At 45.6% G+C, this 24,049-nt stretch overlaps 1 protein-coding gene across 2 annotated transcripts in view; it reads left to right on the top strand.

Annotated features, from left to right (window-relative positions):
- Positions 1 to 23,643, top strand: part of GMEB2 (glucocorticoid modulatory element binding protein 2) — a 161,342-nt gene extending 137,699 nt beyond the window's left edge. For both annotated transcript variants that reach the window (XM_086932744.1, XM_086932743.1), the window contains exons 8-10: positions 3,140 to 3,277; positions 18,238 to 18,360; positions 20,793 to 23,643. In XM_086932744.1, coding sequence (XP_086788870.1) covers positions 3,140 to 3,277; positions 18,238 to 18,360; positions 20,793 to 21,433 — 902 coding nt within the window. In that variant the 3' untranslated portion in view covers positions 21,434 to 23,643. The remainder of the gene's footprint in view (positions 1 to 3,139; positions 3,278 to 18,237; positions 18,361 to 20,792) is intronic.
- The last annotated feature ends 406 nt before the right edge of the window (positions 23,644 to 24,049 follow it).

Raw genomic sequence — 24,049 nt, 5'->3', positions numbered from 1 at the left:
ATAATCTAATGTCTTCAAACTCTGAAATCAAGTTTGTGTCTGTGCGATGAAGCAAGCGTAAACCTGATTGTATGAGGTCAGGAACAGAGTTCATTTCCAAAATAGAATGCAGTGATTAACTGATTATTTTAAGGATTTTAACAGAAACTGGGATCAACGTACATTGAACAGTAGTTACTCAATATATTGGGATCAGCCAACGGTTTCTTTAATCAATGAAGAACCATGACTTTATTCCATCAAGAGGGAACAAAATCTTCTCTGAGAGATAAATCACATGGATTAATGAGCAATTGAGCTGCGGAATTGGTAACAGAATGTAGAATTGAGGCAGAGCAGGGATCAAAGGGAGAGCAGGATTTAGTGGTCAGATATGTTTTTTGCTGGTACCAAATTGTATTAAACGAATTATGGTGCATTAATTGATTAGTGTCATAATTTGGTTGTTGTAAAAGGTAATCCATTATCATCCATTATGTGTTTTTTCATGAGAGGTTAAAGCGGGCTTTCAGTCAAATGTATGTTATAGCACAAAATATTTAATAAGAAGTGACTTTTTAAAGTTAAACTTTTTAGTTCTATAGGCTTGTCGCTTTAGGAGATAATTTAAAATAATGTTAATTCTGAGATTAGGCACACACATTTATGAATATCAGAGGTTTTCATGATAGAGAAGTACTGAAGAATTGCTGCTCCAGTGATACCACATCCAACTTGAACTGGCTTGGTCTGCATGTAAAAAGCAACATGCAAAGCAGAAAAGTGCAGTGCATTTGAATGATGTTCCATCATTATACTTTCAAAGCAAGAACATCAATTTGGTATAGGTGCCTGACGTAGAGAACTGGGCTTTAGTTGCAGTTGCCCCCATTTGCTGCCCTCTATTTAGCTACTAGATGCTGATTTTCGACTCCGACCATGCACTGAGGCCTGCTAACCAGACCTCAGTGCCACAGCTCGTACCCGAAAACAAGGTGTTGTCTAATTGTCTTATGAGCGGCAAAGGATTATAGCTCCCTAATAAATGGTAACTGGTACTTGTGGTACCTAGTGTAGGGATACTCAGCATATCTTATGCCACCCTAAGGGACCCACATACAGATTCCAGACAGACTGCCATTGCAAGCTGTGTGACATGGTGCAAACTGTGAGTGAAAACACAACATGATACACTGCTGTGTGTCATGCCAAAGTCACTGCATCTAATATATGTAAGTCACCCCTACAGCAGGGCTTTAAGTCCTAATGCAGGGTGCATTATATTTTATGTGAGGACATATCTGCATGAGCTGATGTACCCCTGCGGTGTCTAGTTCTATTACTAGATATTTTGCTGGCCTGTCTACAGCACCCGACCTTCGTGGACCAACTAGTTCACACTGCCGCTGTGCAGAACCTCAAGAAACCCAGAGGGCTGCCAGTGCTTAGAAACTCCCTTGGAGTATTAGAGCTACTCCCCTGTAGCTGCAAGCACCAAAGAAACAAGACCCGGTACACCGACCAGCCACCTATGGAGTCTACGGTTGCAGCAGCTGCCCAGGAAGAGGTAGTAGTGCTCCTACAGGTCAGATCCATCCTCCCTCCAAGTGTGGGGATGCCAGGACCGACCAGAGCCGCACAGCACCATTCCTTGGTGCACTGGACCCCTTGCAGCAGCCAAGACTTGTTGTGCCAAGACTGGACACTAACACAGAAGAAGAACCAAAGAACAAGAGTGAGTATGTGACCTCAGCCATCTGACGCTTCAAAGCACCTATGCAGAGCCCAAGTCCAAGGGAAGTGATGATGCCAACGGGGTCCCCAGATCCACAAGAGCCAAGCCCACGCTTCGGTATGCCCAGACTCGACTTCCAGTCACCGTCTGCTGCCTCTTTCTGCAGGCTCGCTCCAACCGCGAGAGACTCCTGCACCAAAATCTAACGTCAAAAGACACCACTGCATCCGACCCCCACAGCCTGAGGCATAGTGGACCAAAGGCAAACCCACTTGCTCAAGGATCTAAAGGGTCAATCATCTTGTTGTCCTATGTTAGTGAATGGGACATCAGATGCACCCGGACACCCCCAGAGCCTCCCGAGGTGACCTGTTGGTGTGGCCTTGGACCTTGCCCCCTACTCGCCTCAAATCCAGAAGAACAGTCCCGTAAGTCGCTGGCAAGTGTCAGAATGCAATACCTGTCTTTCTTCAATAGGTTAATATTGCCGATCCAGAAAATGCTCTGAATATATTTCTGAAAACTATAAAAAATCATAACCTGATTCTGTTGATCTTGGTATCTAAATTTATATAAAAGTATGCGTCTTTTATAAATTGCAGTTGTATTTCTTTATTGAGTGTGTCTCATTTACTGCCTTTGTGTGTGTAATAAATGTGTAGCACTACCCTCTGATATGCCTAACTGCGCGTCCACACTATTATAAACGAGAGCTTTTGGGGTGTAATTTGTTCCTCCGTAATTCTTTTGCGATTTGCCTGGACTCTTTCAACAGTATGCCTCTTTTTGGTATTCCAGCTTCCTACAGGTGATATTGAGACTCGCATTCACAAAACATTATTCATTGGCTGTAGCAGTGGTACATTATTGAACATTTTCCTATGGACATAACATGGTTTTTAATGTTGAAATTGGATAGGACCAGTCAGCACATTGTAGTATCTACACATGGGCTCATCACTGTCATGACCATCCATTCACCAAAATGTCTTTGATATCAGAAGTGCACCTTTATCTCCTCCCCGCAGCCCCCTACCTTGCAAAACCTCCCACCTGGGGGGACACGTCCCTCAATGTAATCACCAGAATGTACTACCTTAAGTCCCTCCACAGCCTCCTCTTAAAGTCATGCTTTCTGCTTTTGATAGTGTATTCATTTTCCAAGAGAAGTGTCAGATAGACCAATGGTAAACAAGGGGGAGCATCTCCTATCCCTACTAATTGGCATAAAAGAATGTTATGCATGTTTTTGCTACGTACAATATAGTAAATATCTATTTTCACTGTCTGACTAGGATTCATATCTCTACCTCAAAGAGGAAACAATTTTAGTGTGTTTGATTTACTTGCTACCTTGTTTCTATTGTTACAGCTTGTCACCTCTACTCAGGCACTGATTTTATCTTCATTTTCCTTGCTGTCCAGATGATACCTTCAACTTTTGGCAGGGTCTGAGGGATGCAGGCCTGCTCGAAGAGGTGATCCAGGAGTTACACCAGGAACTTTTGGAAACTATAAAGGGGATTCAGTTGCGGTTACAGGATCCACCCCTACAGGTCCAGGGTAAGAAACTGAAGGACAAGGGCTATACAGATGTACGATTGGGAACTGGCTCCCCGTCCATACTGAGGTAGCTAAGGAAAAGTGTGATTTTATAATTCTTACAGGTTATTAGTTTCAGAGCATGTTCCCTCTCACATTTTGGCTGCGCAACAAATCCGTTTTTTTCTTACTTGCCACAGAACTTCTGTCTTAATTCCTCCTTACTAGGGCTTAATAACCATTTTGTCCAGGTTGGATTCTCCATAACTTATCACCTACCCATGATGTGCAGAATATGGCCTTAGCACCAAGTCTAATAACTAGAACAAGCATCTCCATCCATTTGACATTCAGTTATACCTTTGAATGTTTTCAGTGGCCGGAGGGACTGTCTCTGAGCCATAGATGACAGGATGTCCACTCACACTTTAAAACTAAATCGCGTACAATGAAGTGTTTCCTTATTTTTTTCCTCGTCTTTATCCACTAAGGATTGGCATTTCGTTCTGTGTTCCTAGCCTCACCTCTCCATTAGTGTCATCTGTTAAGTCGCTGAGCTTCCAAATGAATTTCTAAACTGTAAAAAAAAATATATATTTATTAATTTCAGAGGTAGAAAAACAATCAAGTAATGCAAAGTGGTACAAAGTGATTAGGTTACATAAATCCCCCCATTCCCCCTCACCCCCAGGCAGAACAAGATCATAATTCTAGTACATTCGGAATATACCTGTACCTCAATAGACAGTTGTATGCAAGGCAATAGCAATGATGGCAATAGATAAGCTCTTACTTGGAACCGGTTACTATGAGCTGGGAAAAACAACACCCAAGATCCAAGGTAACGTTCAGGGGGCGGCAAAGGCCAGAGTAGCGGGCGGGCACCTCCACAGAGTCCATTGAGCTAGAGTGATAAGGGGTGCAACAATGCTGGAAATTTACAGTAGGTCTGGGTGGGATAACAGGTAAGCTGTAAACGGGGCCCAAATGTCTTTGGGACGGGAAGTCTCTGGTAACTCCTCTTCATATATTTGGAGCTGAGTCCTGCAATGGATCCGGTCGCGGATCCACTTCTTCACTGTAGGAACTGTCTTGGCACCCCAACATTGCGCAACGGCCCTTTTTCGCAAATAGAGTAGAAACTGCGACAATTCGCCTATTGCAAGGTTTAAGTCATTTAACAAAACCCAGTAAGCATATTTCAGGAGTACAGTGCATGGGTTCCACCAGTATATCGGTAAGCATTTTAGCCATAGCAGTCCAGAAAGCAAATACACCCGCACACATCCATGCCATGTGTAAGAAGTCTGCATCTGCCATTCCACAGCGCACACAATTCGCAGTCTCTCGCAGACCGTACTTGTGAATGGGAGTAGTACACCTGATGTAAGAATTTGAAGTGAATAATTCCGAGGTTGCAGTTAGCCGTGAGACGACCAGTGAGTTGGCAGCACGCCGTCCAAACCTCCGGCGCAATAGTAGTACCTAACGCTGCCTGCCAGCGTAGACAAGAGGGGTGATCACTTTGTTCTCGCTCGGGCAGGGAAGCATTATAAAGTTTAGTGATTAACCCCCTATGCCCCTCTTCCGACAGCATCGCCTGCAATGCCCGTAGAGTAGTGTGTTCCACAGGGTACTCTGGGTACACTGCGCGAATGGCCTGACAGACTCGGACGTATGTAAAGCCACGTTCTGTGACATTCTGCGCCTCCTGCAATGTTTTAAATTGGCCATTCTTATAGAGGTCCCGAGCCGAGTTATACCCACTGCAGCCAGCTCTCGTAGGGCCGGCGTCTCACGTGCCGCAGAGATATCAGGGTGTGAAACTAAAGGAAGCAATGGAACGTATAGATACGACAACTGAGCCTTTGTCGCCAGCATTCGCCATGCCCACACCGTGCACAGTGCAGGGTTTATTTCAGTCCGTGGGCCGCCAGACCCCATCCGACAGGGTTGCAGCCTGCAGTGGCATTGGCAGGATAGCATCAGATTCTATAGCTATATGAGGCTGAAAGCGCTGGCGGAAATGCCAATAATGTACAAATTGCACCTGTGCGCACATGTTGTACAAGCGAAGGTCAGGTGCCTCGAAGCCACCTAGGTCAAAGGGCTGAACCAAAAGGTCCTACCTGCATCGGAGTGTCTTACCTCCCCATACAAACGTTACCAGTGCCGATTGCAGAGTGCGGAACATTGCCACATTTAATTTGATAGGAATGTTTACAAAGAAATAAAGCAGCTTAGGAAGAAAGGCCATTTTCACAACCGCTATCATGTCTGACAATGAGAGGGGTAAGTGTGCCCATCTCTCGACCAGTTCCGTGATGCGCGTAACCGCATGGCCATAATTCTCAGTGACAAACATATCAGGATCCCTGTGCAACCATACGCCAAGATATTTCACAGGATCAGACATCCAGGTCAGTGGATATTCCATCTCCACCTCTTTCGTGTGTGCAGTGAGGGAAAATACCACAGATTTTGACCAGTTGATCCCAAGACCTGAGAATTGTTCAAACCGGACATACTCCTGGAGAAGCGCAGACAGGTATATAGCTCGTTCGCAAACATATAGCAACATGTCGTCTGCATAGAGGGAGACGATCAATGGTCACTGCTGAAACCCTAGGGCAACTGCTGTGTGCTTTTGACGTAATTTGCAGGCAAGGGGCTCCAAGGCAAGCGAAAAAAGCATAGGTGACAGGGGGCACCCCTGTTGTGTGCCTCTCTTAATATTGAACAATGATGACACCCACCTATTAACCCGAACCCTGGCCACCGGATCACTGTACAGCACCCTGAGCCATTGTAAGAAAAAAGAAGGGAAGCTCATCCTATTCAGAACCGTGAACATAAAATGCCATTGCAGTGAGTCAAAGGCTTTTGCTGCATCAAGCAGCACAGCCACCGCTTAGAAGTCTCGCTCAAAGTAATGTAGGGTGGAGAAGAGCGTTCGCAAGTTGTGGGTCGTGGAGCGCGCCGTAACAAATCCAGATTAGTCTGGCAGAACCAGAAGAGGAACTAGTGGTTGTATCCTAGTGGCTATCATTTGGGCCAAAATATTTGCATCAATATTGATGATTGAAAGAGGCCTGTAGGATCCACACTTATTCAGGCGCTTGTCTGGCTTTAATAATGTGACAAGTAGAACCTCTCGAAGAGAGGGTGGCAGTGTTCTTTTCTCATAGGCTTCTGCATATACTTCTAATAGCCGAGGGGACAGACATGAAGCATAGACCATATAAAATTCGCTGGGCAGCCCGTCTAGCCCTGCGGCCTTACAGGTTGGTAGGGCCATTATGGCCTCTTTAAAGTCCTCTTCGTCAAACGGTTGCATTAGGTATTCGCAGTGAGAATTGGACAGCCACCTCAGCGCAACATCGTCCAAGTATGCATCAATCTCTGCGATCGGTGGGGAAGTCCTGGAAGCATATAGACAGGTGTAAGACCGTAAAACGGTATCGCAGAGCTCGGTTGTCGAGTGATGGGCTACCCCATCTTCATCTATGAGTTCTGTTACATTCTCCTGGCTACGCTGCTCTGCTAGTTTTTGCGCAAGGGAGCGGCATGGGTGGCCCCCCTCGCCATAGTACCATGCAATTTTCCTTCAGGAGCAATGCAATAACTCTTGGTCTACCGTCTTCGTCTTCCGTGACAAGGTCTCTTATAGCAGCTAGTTTAGCAGTGGAGGGATCAGATTCATATTCACGTTCTAGTTTAGAAATGTAGGAAAATAACTTTTGTATCCTCCGTGTACAGGCTCCTCTGATAGTAACTTTAAAAGCTTCCCATAACACTCCTGTGCTATCCACTGATCCCTCGTTCTCCCTAAAAAAGTTTTTAATCGCCTCAGTGATAGTCTGCCTGAATCATTAAGTTCCAACGGCTGGAGTCTCCATGCAAAGGGTGATCTCTCACAAGTAGAAATTTGCAATTCAAGGAGTACAGGGGAGTGGTCAGACAGGGTGCGTGCCTCGTGTGTCACCGCAATTACCCGGGCACAAACCATCTCTGACACGAGCCAAAGGTCTATACGGGACCAGTACCCATGTATAGATGAAACCAATGTACTCTCCCTGCCAGCGGGGTGACGACTGTGCCAGATGTCATGAAGTGGCCTGCATCTATTAATCCAATTAGTTCTTCCGCAGCTTGTTTAGGCCGCATCTCACTACTGCCAGCCCTATCCATGGTAGCATCCAGGCAAACGTTAAAATCACCCCCCCAAATATTTGCAGCAGGAGGGAATGTGGATATTCTACGCCACACATCCGAATAGAAGGAAGGGTCATCTACATTGGGCCATACACATTTACAAGCAACACATTTTTTCCACCCAATTTCCCATGCAGAAGCACCACTCGTCCACAGTCCTCATTTTCAGAGCGAACCACAGTAAAAGGGACGTCCTTCTTTACCAGGGTCAACACACCAATAGAGTAGGTAGAGTAGGATGAAACAACTCTGGCACCTGCCCAGCGCGTACCCACTTTATTTGCTGACTGTCGTTAAATGCGTCTCCTGTAATAAGGCTATTTGCACTCCCATGCGGTCCAGGTAAGCAAACACAGATCTTGCTCATTCTGCCTGCCCCAAGATAATCACCCGCCCACTTCAGCAACCCCAACATGCCAAAGCCATCCCAGAACCCTGCCATTCCCCCCAACATACCCAACAACATCAAAAACAAACAGCGTTTGGAGTACTCCCATTTGGGGGGTGCAGAGTGCTTCTGACCTCCCACAGTGTACCATTTGGGGGGTGCAGAGTGCTTCTGACCTCCCACAGTGTAGAAGGTGGCCGAGCAAGTCTAAGTTGAGATAGGATAATAATGCGTCAGTATCAGACACGTATTATAACAAAATGCACCACCCCCCTGGGCAGCAAAACATATTCATGAAAGTGTTGTTCACAGATCTCAACTAAATCCAGAGCAAGAGTACTCAGTGGTGAACAGCCAACATATGGAGAAAAAAAAACAATGTTCCGCAATCTCAGTATCAAAATGAATTAGGTCACCCTCGGCATCTTCATTAGCAGTTAGTGCATACATTTTGTTTTGATAGTTCTACATGCGCCCAACAAGTACCGGTTTCTGTGAGCATATAAGACATCAGGAGCAGTCCGAGACATCATATGTGTGGGTAAACATATAGTAAGCTTAGATATCCCACCACTACTCCTCCTCATCTGGAGTAGTACTGGCCTGACGTCGCCTGCGCTTTAACTGTTTGGCATGCTCCAGAGCAGCCTTTGGAGATGTAACAATTTTACAAACCCAGTCCGCCCTTATGCGTAGGCGAGCAGGGTACAGCATCACATACGGGACCCCCTCCGTTTGCAGAAATTTTTTCACGGTGCCAAATTCTCGTCTGGCCGCCTGTACAGCCACCGTTAAGTCTGGGGAAAAAAGCCAGTGTGTTAACTTGGTACTGAATAGTGCCCTTTCCTCTCGCCAACCTCAATACGGTGTCCTGGTCCCTATATTTCAAAAGTCTAGCTATGATGGGGAGGGGCAGGGCCCCCGGCACCGGCCTTGCAGCAAGAGACTGGTGGGCACCCTCCACAATGAACATGTTAGAGAGTTGATCAGCGCCAAAGAGATCAGAAATAAGGTTCTCTATGTAGGTTTCAATTTTTCCCACATTGGTGGATTCCGGCAGCCCGGAACCGCGCCTCCAAATACTCATTTTTGGCATGGATGAGGGCTAGTACTTTTTCCATATTGAGGGTTTTGTCAAAAACTGTACTGAGACCATCCTCCATAGCGGACACCCTCTGCTCCACCTCCCCCATGCAAGCATTTTGTTTTTTCTAATTGAGAGCACATGTGGTCAAGTCAGTGATTGACCGCAGCCATTGTACCCTCAATGGACTGTACACTACGCTGCATGGCCAGTAACCAGCGAGGGGGGCCATCAGCCCAGGCATCTGCCTCCGAGTCAGAGGCAGCCTTCTGCAGGGTTTTAGATGGTTTACATGTCTCAAAATGAAGGTGTGGCTGTGACTTATCAGTCCTTCCCATGGCTCCTTCGGTGTAAGACACCCCCAGTGGCTAGTAGCAAAGAAGGAGCGTAAGGGGCAAAAGGATACACAATGTCACCCGGGACTAACAGCCTCCTTCAACGTCATCACAGGTGCCGCTGCAGCCCCCAGTCTGTGCATACCCAGCCTCCGAATAGAACAGCCACCGGCTGAGGCGCTTCAGTTCCCCACAGTCAGCTGTGTTCTGCCAAGGTGCAACCAGCGTCGGCCCCAGCACAAGCAATCCTACACTCCTCGTTATAGTGAGCTATGCAGTGCAAGCAAACACATTTACTCTGGTGTTGGCAGCCACTTTGTAATTTTAATATTGCCTTATCAGATGCAATTCACCACCCGGGAGTGTGATTCGCCAGTCCCCAACGATGATACGATCCCAGCTCTGTACAGCAAGTCTGTCAGCAAAATCTCGACCTCCAAATGCTGCACCCTGCACCAGCCACAGCTCGCAGGCCACGGCCCCAGTCCAGACCCCAGCCCGCCTCCGCAGCCAAATCCTGGGCCGAGCCGCGTCCCCACTCACCGCAGCCGGTGCTATCAGGCGCCAGGAACGTCGGGCAGCGACAGCAGATCTTCTCAATAGGGGGCCTTCAATACAGCCAGTATCAAAAGGCCACAACGGTCCTTACAAGCGAAATTGCAATATCAAATAATTATAGGCCACAATATGCACTATAAGGAAAAGAGAAGTCCAGCCGAACCTCAAATTTAATCAATAAGTCAAACAAACATAAATACAGTGGGACACAATCCTGTATCCAACAAGGCTAGACAAACAATAAACAATGTACAAGGGTAAGGGGTTTTTCAGGCAATTAACATGTTTTGAGCAGCTACACGATTAGTAAAATTGATTTAGCTTGACTCATGTAGAAAAAACAAAATTATGCCACATAATAGTGAACTCATGTTTAGACTACATGTACTGTCTACAGCCAGGGCCCGAACCTCCCGCTCCGTCTGGGCACAGCAGCTTCCCTCAGCAATCGGCGCACAACTACTAGGGTTGCTTCACCAATGCGATTGGCCTCCCAGCATTGCACTACGGCGGGGGTCTCTGGTCGGTGTGCTCCAGACGTGCACGGCTCTGCGCCGTAGAATGGATGAGACACGCCATTTCCTCTGCAGAGTCGCAGGTCAGCGAAGACTGCAAAAAAACACTCACTAAGAGAATTTTCAGGGCGCCAGTCACACCCAGCCTGTGCCGCAGGGGAGTGCAGCATCCTACAGGTGTCAAAAGGACTTAGATGCTGCTCATTTCAGGCGGATAATGGACGGATTAGAACTCGGCCAGGCAGGGCCTCACGCAGGTGCAGCCATCTTGCCGTGCAGCCTCTAGCGCCACCGAATTTCTAAACTTATCTAAAAAATCACACATTTATGCACTTTCTAAAACTTTTTTTTCATCTACTGATTCTGAAGAAATTAAACCATTTTCTATGTTCTTCAGACTTTTGGTTTGCAATGCTACGTTTAGTTTTTTTCTCGCTTGTACAGTGCAAATTAACCTATGGTTGGCTAATCATTTTTTTTCTTGGCCGCCTCCTAAGGGCATACTCCTTACACTCAGACATCACCCCACATAAGCAATGGGAGCACCACAACTTTGCTAGATGTAGCTATAGATATTTTGGTGGTGGCGTTTCAGGCCTTACATTTTAGGTTGACACGTGTTATTCTGCCTCTTATTTCTTAGGAATGCCACATTTAGTCTACCATCTTGTTATCAAAGGGGTACTCAAGTACCAGAGTTTAGTCCATAATCTCTGCAACTGTTTACCTTGCCAACCTTTCAAACGTTTTGCAAGAATTAAACTCTTGCCAATAAAAAGCAACAGGAATGCTTATAAAGTGTCTTGAACCTCCTAGTACTAAAGAGCTTTAAAAATGTTTGGGGTAGTGTCTTGACCCTACAAGGTGCTAACACCTTCTGTTTCTTATGTATAACTTAATTTTAATTCCTATATTTTTACAGACCTATTAAACACCTATTCATTTGTTAAAGTAAAGCACTGAGTCAACTTTGATGACCTCTCTATCCTGAGATAGTTCAGGGGATGAAGGGTGTAAATTGGCTATTCAAGTTGAGTGCACTGGTTTTGTTGCCCTGGATCACAGGTGGTGAACAAGAGTACCAAACCTGGATACTTTTTAGTGACTGCTGACTGTCCCATGATCCCAAGAATATGCCGTATACATATTATTTGTAACTGGTTTTAAAACATTTAGGGTGAGATGAGCAAAGGGTTTTAGCATTCACAAACCCTCCAAATCCGTAAATCAGAGGGTTTGCAAATGCTAAATCTCTGTTTCTAAAGTACTAAATGCATTCAGTGATTCGAAAAAGTATTTCCGAATTGCTAAATTTGTTTAGAAATGGATACTGAATCAGTATTTGGAAGGGGCGTGTTGCAGGCATCCCTTCCAAGTACCGAACAGAATGCTATGTATCAATGTTTTCAATCAAAATCCTGTTGTACAACACCGATATTTTACTTTGTGGCCTACTTCATTAATCTTCATGAGGTAGGTCGAACTTCGACCCACTATGAGTCAGTATTTCGCGAACCAACCTATTAGTACATAGGTTGGTTTGTAAACTACCAGGGTGGTCGCAAAAATACAGGTCGCAAAGTGCTACTAGTGTTTTGCAACCAGTGTTTAACCCCTTCGCTGCTCATGACGAGCTCAGCTCGTCATGAGGCACGGTTGAGCTGTGCTTATGACAAGCTGAGCTCGTCATGAATAAAGGGAACTCTGTGAATCCAGCACCGGGGGGGGGGGAAACCGCTAGCAGCCAAGGTGTTAATACGTCTGGCCCTTACCCTTTTAGTAGGAGCACTACCCATTAAGGTATTCTTCTTCATTTGGGAAAAACTCATGTGTGAAGGATCTAATGGCTAGAAGTATTCATTCATAAAATTTCACCATTTCCTCTATTTTCCTTTTTGTTGACAAAACATTTTACTTCATCCATGTGGAGATGAAAGGAGCAAAGTGAGAGAAGAGGGAGTTAAGGTTGGGATTAGGTCAGTCATCCCACTTTGAGGGTAGTCTTCTTGGCCTTTGAAGTGTTATATCTGATATAGACTTCTAGCTGCAGATTCCTTTCCTTAGAATTATCCCCAGGCATCAGACTGCATCCAGAAATTTGTGAGCAGTACCCCTGCGCCCCAATAGGTGGCATCGATCGGCTCCCCATGGTGTTGTCCTAGCCGGAAGTGATATGCGCATGGCCCTTATAGGCGCCACCCCAGCACACTGTCAGTCCACGTGCTGATGCTCCTGGCGTTGCTGTCCCTATTCTGATCCCGACACAAAGCCGGAGGGACGTCGTCCGACGCCAACAAGAGCCATGCCTTCAAGGATGGAGCCTGAGCCCTATTTCTGTGGGCTAGGATGAGGGGAGGATTGGGAGGGCTCACTGGACCCTGAGGAATACCAGCATTTAGATCCTTAAATGGACTGATGTGAGGACTTGGCGTAGGCCAGTGGACTGGATATTTCTCCAGATACTGGCAATTCTTTCTCCCACTACCATGGCAATGGAGGAGGGAACGTCTTTTGCAATGCTGGTAAGAAAGGCGGCTGCGGTCCTGGACCTTAGCTTGCCCTCTGTGACAGTCAGGGCTAAGGTCATTACAGAGCTGCCTCAGCTAGGAGTGACCCCCGCGAATTTCTTGTCCCATTTAAGGAAACCTTTACTGACGTCCTGATTGGGACTTGGTCCAAGCCCAGCACAGGGGCTCCTGTCAACAGGACGCTTGCCCGCTGCCACCGCCCTGCCCCAAGGGACCCCAATTTTCTCACACAACACCCCAACCCGGAGAGCTTGGTGGTCCAAGTCTCTACCCCCCATGTAAATTCTTGCTCATTCCCTACCGCCCCATCCAAATATGGAATACAAGAGGCTGGACACCTTATGAAAGCGGATGCTTTCTTCCACCAGCCTGGCACTGCAGTCTGGGAACACCCCATGCTTTTTGGGCTGTTACTCCCATGCTCTATGGGACTCGGTTGCCCAGGTGGTGCCCATGGTCCCGGAGGACACAGGGCCTTACCCTCCCAGGCTGTGGCCGATGGGAGAGATGCAGCTATGTTCACAACCAGATGTGGACTGGATACCACCGACTCGCTTGGCAGAGTGGTTAAAATGGCAACCGCCTTGCGGCGCCACACCTGGCTGACGACCACTGGCTTTTCAGGTGATGTCCAAGCATCTCTTATGGACATGCCCTTTGATGGCTTCTGTCTCTACGGAGAACAGTACAGCAGGGCTAGAGCCAAGTCCTCTGTCCTCTTTATGGCCCCTCACCACCCCAATCTGCCTTTGGCTCCTTTTGTGGCATCAGAAGGGTCTTCCAGTCATGTCTTTACCTGCCCAGCCCCCACAGCGTGCAAGCTTCCCAGGCTCTGTGTGGCTGAGGAAGTGGTATCCACAGGCCTCATATGTCGGGTGGTCCGAGATCGGGCCTGTCTACCCCACTCTCCCAGCAGTCGCAGCCTCCAAACCCTTAAAGTTTCCCTGCTTACCATCATGGGTACCCAGTGGGAGACAGATACGCCATTATCTGCCCCACTGGACTACTATAATACCAGACCGATGGATTCTGCAGATTGTCCGGAGAGGCTCCTCCCTCCCATTCAAAACAACCCCTCCACCCTAGCCACCTGCTTATCACAGGCTGTAGGAGGACCATCTTACCTTGCTCTGCCAGGAAGGGACGGCTCTGTTGGCCAAGGGAGCCGTAGAGAGGGTGCCGATGCCTGAAGTATGTTGTGGTTGCTGTTCCCACTTCTTTCTGGTGCCCAAGAAGGATGGAGGCCTTCATCCTATCCTATCCTAGACCTGCGCTGTCTAAATTTCTTCCTCAAGAAGTTCAAAATGCTCGCGCTCTCTCAAGTCTTGTCTGCCCTGGACCCGGGAGACTGGATGGTGCGGTTCGCGGTGGGCCACGAGCACTTTTAGTTTACCACGCTCCCCTTTGGCCGTACCAGCACTCCCTGGGTGCTCACCAAGGTGGTTGCAGCTCATCTGCGGAGATCAGTAATGCCAGTCTTCCCCTATCTCGCTGATTGGCAGTTGAAGACAGGGTTGCCCCAGGCTGTTATCACCCATCTCCAGACTACAGCGGACCTGTTGCTTTCATTGGTGTTCAATATCAACATTCCGAAGTCAAATCTGTCACCCTCTCAGACGCGCCCTTTCATCTGAGCTTTTCTGGACACTGTGCAGTTTCCTCCTGAATTGAATGTCAAGGATATTCTGGCTATGATACAGATGGTTCAGCCTCTATGCTGGATTTCGGTGAGACCTCATGTCCTACTGCATCCTGCTTGTGACACATGCCCGCTGGCATATGCAGGCTCTGCAGTGGAACCTGAAATTTTAGTGGGTGCATTATCATGGTCCAGATCTCGGAGGGAACTGCACAAGACTTGCAGTGGTTTTTAATGAACATGAATGGGTCAGCGAAAGACCCCTCTACCTTTCCCAACCAGATCTGACAGTTGTGACAGATGTGTCCCTCATGGTATGGGTTGCCCATCTGGGAGGGGTGGAGATCAGAGGACTCTGGTCTTTGGCAGAATGCAGACTCCATATCAACCTTCTGGAGCTCCAGGTGATCTGTCTGGCATTGAAAGCATTTCTACCCTCCATCAAGGGAAGACTAGTATGGGTGATCATAGACAACCCCACCACTATGTGGTACTGCAACAAACAGGACAGGGTGGGGCTTTGTCAAGAGGCCCTGCATCTCTGAACATCGCTTAAACAGCAGGGCACATCCTGATGGTTCAACTTCTGGCAGGCTCTCTGAACGGAATGGCAGAGAGGAACAACTCAGCCGAAGATGTCTAACCGATCACGAAGGGCGTCTCCATCCACAGGTGCTGCAAGGTCTTTTTCAGCAGTGGGGTGATTCTTGGTTAGAGTTTTTCGCCACTGCCGAGACTGTGCAATGTCAGCAGTTCTGCGTGCTGGAGTATCCAAGCCAGCTTTCACTCAGATATACTTTTCATCTTGAATGGAGCTCAGGCCTCCTGTGTGGCTTTCTGCCTTACTACTACTGCTCAGAGTTTCTAAGATCAGGAACGACTCGGCCCAAATCAATCTTGTGGCTCTGGACTTTGCTCGGGAGAGTTTGGTACCCAGAGCTGTTGAGCTTGGCCATCGGTCCTCTGACCAGGCTGCCCCTTCGGGGGGTCTTCTGTCACAGCAGCAGGGGAGGGTTCTCCACTTAAACCTATCAAAGTTTTGCCTTCTTGCGTGGAGATTGAGCGGCGATAGTTGACATCTTTCGACCTTCCAGGCGAATTCTGTAATGTTTTTCGAGAAGTCAGGCATTCCTCCATCAAAACTCTATACGCCTGATGTTGGGTCAAGTTTGTGGTTATCAGATAAAAAGGAGGACCCCACCACAGCTGATAGGGGACTGGGGGGAATAGTAACTCTTGAAAAGACTTAGGCGTCCCCTCAACGAAGAGCCCACATAGGTTGAGTATATTACTCAAAAACTAACATGCCGTTCATTCCGGCGGGAAAGGTAAAGTTACAGGTTTCAAAAATAACAATCTATAAAAGCAACCTTGAACTAGCGAGATAAGGTCTATATATCCACTTAATTCTATTGTTACAGTGACCAAATTTTCAGGGAATTGTGTATCCAGGGGAGTATTTTTTAACAAACACAATTTGAACATAAATATTTTCTCTTAACCACCAAGCATTAGTGTTTACCGAAAATGAATTACGTAACAAGTACAGTTGGTAATGGTTCAAAGAAATATTGAAAAGATATTTACCACACAAAAGATTTCATTAAAACTCTGTTATGCATTTATTTTATATTTATGATACAATATACAACAATTTAAAAAAACATAATACATTTCATAAAAGGATTTTTTTAAAAACAAGAATCACAAGTCGACGCGGCGTTTCGGTATCCTGTATATGAACCTTCTTCAGGACTGATTCTTTGAATTTAGATAGGGCAAGGCGCCCACTGGACACAGTTTAAGTGAATTCTGTATCATGTAGTAATTGGATACTGATATTCTCCGGACCAGATTTTCAATTTCTGATCCCACTGATTTTTGGGTTGTACACACTTTGTCTTAGACTGCCAGGGGGAGCCACCGTTTTTCTACAAATGGGTTTCTTCAATAGCCCATTAAAGAATTGGATAGTTGGCGCAATGTTCAGGATGAGTTGCTACCACCTTCCTTTTTTGATCCACTCCAATTCCTTTCTTAATTCACAGGTTCGGCCTCCTTGCTCCTGGTCTCTGGCAGTCAGTCCACACGTCCTTCCACTGATGGGACGTCAAGTTTGTGGAAAGTTGTGCATAGAAACAGGTTGACCCTCTTTCTGCTCCCCTCTCAGGTTTTTCTGTTTGTTCTTTCCCTTGCCCAGCAGGGCTTTTTACTCTGGGCGCTGTTGAGGGCTACTTTTCAGCTAGATCAGCTTTTCTGCAGTTGCCTGACTAACCTTATCTCTTTCAATACCTTATTGTAAGTAGGTTCTTGAAAGGTTTGTAACATATGTTTCCTCCTCCCGTCATTATGCCTCAGAGGAACCTTAATCTGGTCCTGCCATTCCAGAAGTGTGCTGCCTTTGAGCCCTTGCAAACCATCCTCTCAAACTCCTTACCATCAAGACGGCCTTTCTGGTGGAAAGAACATCTGCTCAGAGGGTCAGGATCTTCAGGTTTTGTCATCCAAGCATCAATACCTGAACATCTACCCAGACAAGCTGGTTCTACAAACTAGAGCTTCCTTTCTGCCAAAATTAACCTTTCCCTTTCATGTAAGCTGGTCCATCACCCTTCCTACATTTTACTCTCCGCCACATCCCTCTAAAGAAGAGGAGCGACTTCATCAACTGGATCCAAAAAGGGCGTTGTTGTTCTACCTTGACTGCACGAGAGAGTTCTGGGTGGATGATGAACTCTTTGTGGGGTATGTCAGAGCAAAGAAGGGAAAGGCCATGCAAAAGTGGATCATCTCCAGGCGGATAGTGCTCTGCAATACAATCGGCTTCACAGTGGCCCTTAGCAACCCCCTGAGGATTTGCGGGCTCAATCCACAAGAGCCAAGGCTGCGAGCACTGCGTTAGCATGCAAAGTCTCTGTCTTGGACATCTGCCAGGCAGCTACTTGGGCCTCTCTACATGCGTTCTTAAAACACGACTGCCTGGACAGTCAGGTCTAGTCTGGATGGGCACTTTGCCTGTTCGGTCCTGCAGGACTTTTTTGGTGGGAAACACCTCTGGGAAGTTATTGCTTGGGTATTATTCTAAGGTAAGGACTCTTCGACTAGAAGTCTCTATCAGATAATCAATTTGTTTACATTCAGTAACTCCCTATCTACTGGAACCTCTATCTAGCTGTAGATTCCTTACTAATCCACCCACCCTCCCTGCTCTGTGAACAGATTTCTTGGGACAGGGCTTTCCAATATCAGGGCCCTTGTTTTCCATACCAGTGGTCAGTGGTGTTCATGGCTCCGTAGTCCTGGCGTGGAAAGTCGCGAAAAGAAACTGATTTCAGCACACTGGAATGGTGCTTATATAGGCTTCTACACACGTCACTTCTGGCACTGAGGCCGACGCCACGCAGAGCTGATTAAGGACACCTACTGGTGTGCAGAGGTACTTCTCACAATAAATTTCCAGATCCAGTCTGACGCCTGGGAATAGTTTGTAGGTAAGGAATCTGCGACTAGATAGGCTTTACCAGATAAGGCATTACTGAAGCTAAGTAACTTGTTCCACCGACTATGATACTCGCCTTTGGAAGGAAATCAGTAGCCTATGGATTGAGAGTACTTCGGTGAATAGATGTTTCTTTCTTAGCCTTAAGAAGAAATCATTTCTGTGCATGACTGTCCAGCCTCTGTATTAAACGGTCTCTTCATGTATTTATTTTTTATAGATGCTATCTTGCTGAACAACATAGTACAGAACTTTGGTATGCTGGATTTGGTCAAGAAAGTGTTGGCAGGGCACAAGAGCCAAATGGATCGCTCAAGGGAGCAGTATACAAGGGATTTGGCAGGTTTGTTTCATGTATTGTCATATTTGGAATCTTCTATTGGTCTGGTTCTAATCGAGCTCTAATCTGTTTGTAAATGTCTGTGTACTCTTTTGTGTCTACTTGCATGTTTGTGTAAATTGTATACTTTTTTTTGTAATTTATTACAATGATCTCAATCATCTAGTGCTAAATACACCACACGTTTCTGGCTAATGGACATTGTCAGGCAATATATTTATGAAAAATAGGGTACACCATTGTTCAGCCATTTTCTTTTTTTTTTTTTTTTGCTGAGAAAGTTTCCAACTGGAATTCACATGTAAAATTGTACTTTTAGGTACCTCCTTCACCAACTATTACAATAGCTGAACCCCCTACACCAACAGGACCATTTTTTTCTGAACTTACCAAAATGAAAGCTAGCATACCTTTGTATCTTGCCAGCCTTAACTACAGAGGTGCAAATACTGCCTATGTCATATATATATATATATATATATATATATATATATATATATATATACCCCTAATCTTATTTCTTCATGTTTTCTACCTACAGTGGGGTCATCGTTTTTCACCTACTGCCCTATAAAAATGCTTAGGAAGTCCAGCACTGAAGCCTGGACAGAGTTTTTGCCAGGTAGTACAATTACTGCCTTATTTTTAACAGCTTGTTTTTATCTCCTGTTACATACTTGTAACCAGCATTAGAGCTGAGTGACTGATGTAACTTTAAATTGAGCTCACCACGTGAGCTTGAAATGTTTGATTCGGTAAGAACAAAAGGCTGCTAATTTTGTTCTTGTTTCCTGTGAATGTTGTTTAAGGGACTTTGAAGAGCCTCCTTTTCACTTATATGAGCTTTTCAAAATTGACACATGCTTGTTTTACATCATTTTTACTGTAGATATTTATAAAACTTGGATTTTTTCTTTTAGGGAAGAGTATTTTTTTCACCATTCTCTCAGTGATTTAAGTGTGTAACTTTGATTTCACATTTTGTGATCATCATGCTACATTCTAAAATGTTATACTTTACCTGGAATATAAAGGAGCCTATTCACAAACTGCGCTTGGTTGTATGTTTAGTTGTACTTCAGACTTATTTCTTAGATTCTGCAAAATGCTACTCACAAACCTAAGTGGGAAGGCCTCTGCTTCCACCTCTCCTCTCTTTTTATGTTTCGACCTCAACCAACATGGCGGAGATTTCCACACATGTAAAATTACTATTGCTATAATACTATGTAAAGGTGGGTAGAGCCACAGGCGATAGAACATGGGAAATTACTACCAAATAGGAGATTAGGGAGGGCTATGGAGAGGCTTATTAAGGGTGTAAGGAGGGGTTTCAGAGGGACATGCACATACAAACACCCACCCCACAAAATAGTAACATTGCAAAATAAAAAAAGTTCATAATTTAATGTTACCTACAATATTTTTTAATTGACTATAACGTAATATATATATTATACTCCCAAAGTGCCCTAAGCATCTGAGAGGCACTCACAGTCCTCCGCCCTCCGGGCTTCAAATTAACATGCCTTGCTGCTCCACATTCAATCGTTTGCCCGACGAGTTTCGGGGGACACGCCCCCTTCTTCTTGGGCTGCTGCTGGAAAGATGCAATGGACAGCCATTTTAACGGAAAATTGAATAAAGAATTGATTCCAATTGAAGAGCCTTCTATCACTTTTTCATGGGAAAACTAATAACTATTGTTGAATTGAATACAATATGATCATTGTTCATAATACGTATGCAATATGTTGAGAATCTGAAGGGTGCAGGGCCATTTTTTGGGAATGCTGTTGAGGGAATAGGGGTCTTTTCACCTTTTCCCCTTTAGGAACGCATGGGGATTGCGATCCTGGTTACTGGCACCTTCCTTTTGAAATCTGTGGTATTTCAGTACCGGTGCAGGCAACATTAGCCTTGATCCCTAATCCTTGTTGCAATCTTCTCTTTGAAGCAAGCTCGTTTTTGATCTCGTGCAAGGGTGGGTGAGTTCAGTGTTTAGAAATGTAATGGTGAACAGTATAAAGGTAGACTAAGATTATAGGTACCCAATTTTTCATTTGACCTCCTCTCTGGCATAGTGGACCATGAGCACCGAGGCATATGTAGGTTAGACATTTTGCAGGTCCCTGGAATGTTATTTACTCTTGAATACCTAAATTATATAACTGTGAAACCTTCTGCAGCACCTTCCTGAATAAGAACAATCTGAAATGTATATAAAAATATCTAGAAATGTCACATTCCGAATAGTCTAAAGGATTAATTGTTATTTCTTTGCAGAAACTGGCCAAAGCTTTACATTTGCCACATCCACATGCCCTTGGTATCCTGTCTTCTAGTTGACCTCTGTGACTTACAGCAGATTGTTGCCCTCAACACAAAACTTCCATTTTGCCTGCACTCATTTGCTCTTGATGTTCTCTTTGCAGCGCTCGAACAGCAGTGTGACGAACACCGGCGGCGGGCTAAGGAACTGAAAAACAAGTCTCAGCACCTCAACAACGTACTCATGACTTTAACACCAGTGAGCATGCCCGCGCCTGTGAAAAGGCCCAGGCTCTCCAGGGCCACCTCTGGACCTGCTGCGATGACCTCACAGCTCTCTAACCAGTCAGCACAGTTCACCCTGGCACCGGGTTTGCCCATCTCTCAGCTCACCAACATCCCTCTCAGTAAAGTGATGTCGGGCATTCCTTCTTCCATGCTCAGCAAGGGCTGTAGCCAGGTAAGCTCGCCAGCCTCCCAGTTGATGGGAGGATACACAGTGCTTGCATCGTCAGGCTCTGGCTTCCCTAACACATTAGAAATCCACCCAGATTCCTCCAACCTCACAGTACTTAGCACAGCAGCCATGCAGGATGGCAGCACGGTGCTCAAGGTAATGAGCCCCTATCAGCTGCTCAACCTGGCGGGACTTGGCACGACCATTCAGAACCTTTCACAAATTACATCTGGAGGAAATACAATTGTGGCAATGCCTTGCAACTCCATGGATGGCACCACAACAGTAGATGAACACACCGCAACCTTTGAGGTGACCACACTGACAGAAGAGCAGGAACAGAAGTGAATCTGGAGGAACTTAAAACCAGGACTCACCCAGAAATGTGTTCCTCCAGGGCCAACAGGGCCGGAGTTGGCCTTTCTCTGTCTGTACTGAACAGTACAGTTTCCTTGAAGGAGCCAAGACAGGCCAGGCTTTCATGTGGGTTGGCAAAAATGGGAAAGGAGAAAGATGAACCAAAGAGCAAGGACAATGCTAAAAAAGGAGCAAGACTAGCAGACAGAGGCTTGTGAAAAGTCTACATTCGATGTTTCCTCCACTGTCCACTTCATTTTCAACTGTGGCTGGTTCTTTGCTCTATGTTCTGTCTATGCATGCCTTCAGTTGAGACCTCATTGAAGAAGGAAGAATTCTTATGGTAATGTTTTTGAACTACAAAAGAAAACAGAGGTCGAAGTGAAAACTATGCATTAGTATGGACTAATGAGGCCTTAATGTGAACTGTGCCTTGAATTCTGGAGTTTTATGGTTTCGACAAGGGGTGGTATGCAGTGGAGTGTTGTGAATCGTTGAGAAAGGGCAGCTTGTAGTCGCAGCTCGGGTGGGGGATGCATCGATTTGTTGAAGCAAATAGGGAGGTTGAAAGCAATGGCAGGCAAGCTGGCCTACTTGAGCTGGGTCAGTGGATGCTGAAGCTGGGCATCCACGATGAGGACATTTAAAAGAATATGAGAAAAGAATGTGGGAAGCGCTGCATGGATGTAATATCAAGACGGAAGAGCAAGTGGTGTGTAAAAGAAGAGTGTGAAAGTTGGTTACGTAAAGAAATTCTGCGATTTGTTCACAGGTGGGAGCAAAGGAAGACTAACTTATGCTGGGCTTGAAGTTTCTGCAGTAAGGTAGCCTTCGTACTAAGGTGACACGTGAAAGCGCTTCGCTAGCAACAAAACATGTTCCCCATTAATGTGAGGGCAAGAAGGCAGGTTCCAGGCTGAAGCTAGTGAAGTAAGGACCACTCAAGAATAACATATGGGCAAACAGAATGGTTGAAGAGTAAAGTGACTGCAGTCTGTACTTAGTTGAGGAGAAGGAAGACAGACTCTTAAAGTAATTACAAAATGGGAAACTTCATTCTCAGGTGATTGGAAGCAAACAACACAAACTTCCAGCTCTGTGAAACAGAGATACTGTATTTATTCTGTGCATAGTTTATTTTTTGTTTGTTTGGTTTTATATTTTTGGTCTCTTCGAGGCATGCTGCATTTAAACATGCTGGTCTTATGGAGATTAAATCTAAATTAAAATGGGCTGAGCCAGGGTATTGGGAAGACTGGCATTACTACATAATATGCAGCCTTGGTCTGGCAGTGTGGCTCAGAAGAACAGAACATTTATTTGACTGGACAGCTGGATATCGGCTCATTGGGCCCCAGTGTATAGCCAGATACAGCAGAGTTGGGTTTGGTTGATACCTGGACCAAGGATTGTGGTGCAGAGTTGACAAATGTTACGGCAATGTAGAATTGAGTTTAGAGTTGGGTACTGCAATGACGCGTTGGTGGACAATTGGTCGAACTACACATGGTGGAGTTCTTATGTGGCTATGTGTGATCTGGTACGGATTTGTTAATTAAGGAACACAGTGGCAAGTCCTTCTTCATATCTGGTAATCCTTAGTGTGGTGTAGTATTGGCAGCTGTGTATGGAAATGTAGGGGCTGAGTTGTTCGATGGGAACCGGCATAGTACTTGGTAACTTTGACAACAGTCAGGCCCATCAGACCAGGGGCCGTGTTGTTTGTTTCGTACGGTACTGCACTGCCAACTTCACAGTGGTTCATGGTAATGTTGCGACATGTGTATATCTTGGTATAGACATGTACGGCTGAATCGGTAGTTAGACACGAGGGTGGGGCCGCGTTGAGTACACCTCAGTTGGGAAGGCAAGCACTTGATTACAAGGAAGTGACATTGCGATGCAGGCGCATATCAAAGGGGTGTGATGGCAGAAATGGGCAACAGATGCAGATGTTTAAACACCAGAATGCATCATTTTAAACAAAGCTAGTGACCGTGGAGGTTCTGAGACTGGCATAAGGAGAATGAACAGATATTAATTGTTTGTTTGACCAGAGTCCTGCTTTGCAGTCCCTCTCACCTGTACTTTATGTGCTTAAGTCTTCTCTGTTCGTTTACTTTCATCTTTTTGACCTTATCTTGTGCACTTGCTGCTGGAAAGACATTAGTTGCACAAAAATAAAGCAAGGCAGTAGCTAATTGTGTTTGTTGTCTGTTTCATTATTAATGGAATGCCAATGGATTTTACTAATATTAGCCCAATAACCACAGTCCCAGGACAGTTGCCTACAACTTAGAGGACACACTAGAGTGTTCAGGTTATTCCCATCAAGGTCATCAGCGTAACCTGGGCTAATTACTGTGTCCATGGGCCTTGCGTATGCCATTTCCATATCACTCTTGAAGAATTTTTCACTTTGCTCAAAAAGAAAAGTAAAGAATGTTACTTTGTTTACATGTGATAAATTATTTGTAACTGTGTTGGGCTTCTCAAAATGAGAGCTGTAACTTTAAAAATGTTCAGGTCTGGTTTATGAAACACTTTTGCACTTGCAAGCCCTGCAACTGGCAAAATTACAGACTTTGCCACCACAGTGTTTTGAGA

The sequence above is a fragment of the Lissotriton vulgaris genome, chromosome 7 (genome assembly GCF_964263255.1).
Source record: "Lissotriton vulgaris chromosome 7, aLisVul1.2, whole genome shotgun sequence".
NCBI classification, from domain to species: domain Eukaryota; kingdom Metazoa; phylum Chordata; class Amphibia; order Caudata; family Salamandridae; genus Lissotriton; species Lissotriton vulgaris.
This window is presented reverse-complemented; position numbering and strand designations above follow the sequence as displayed.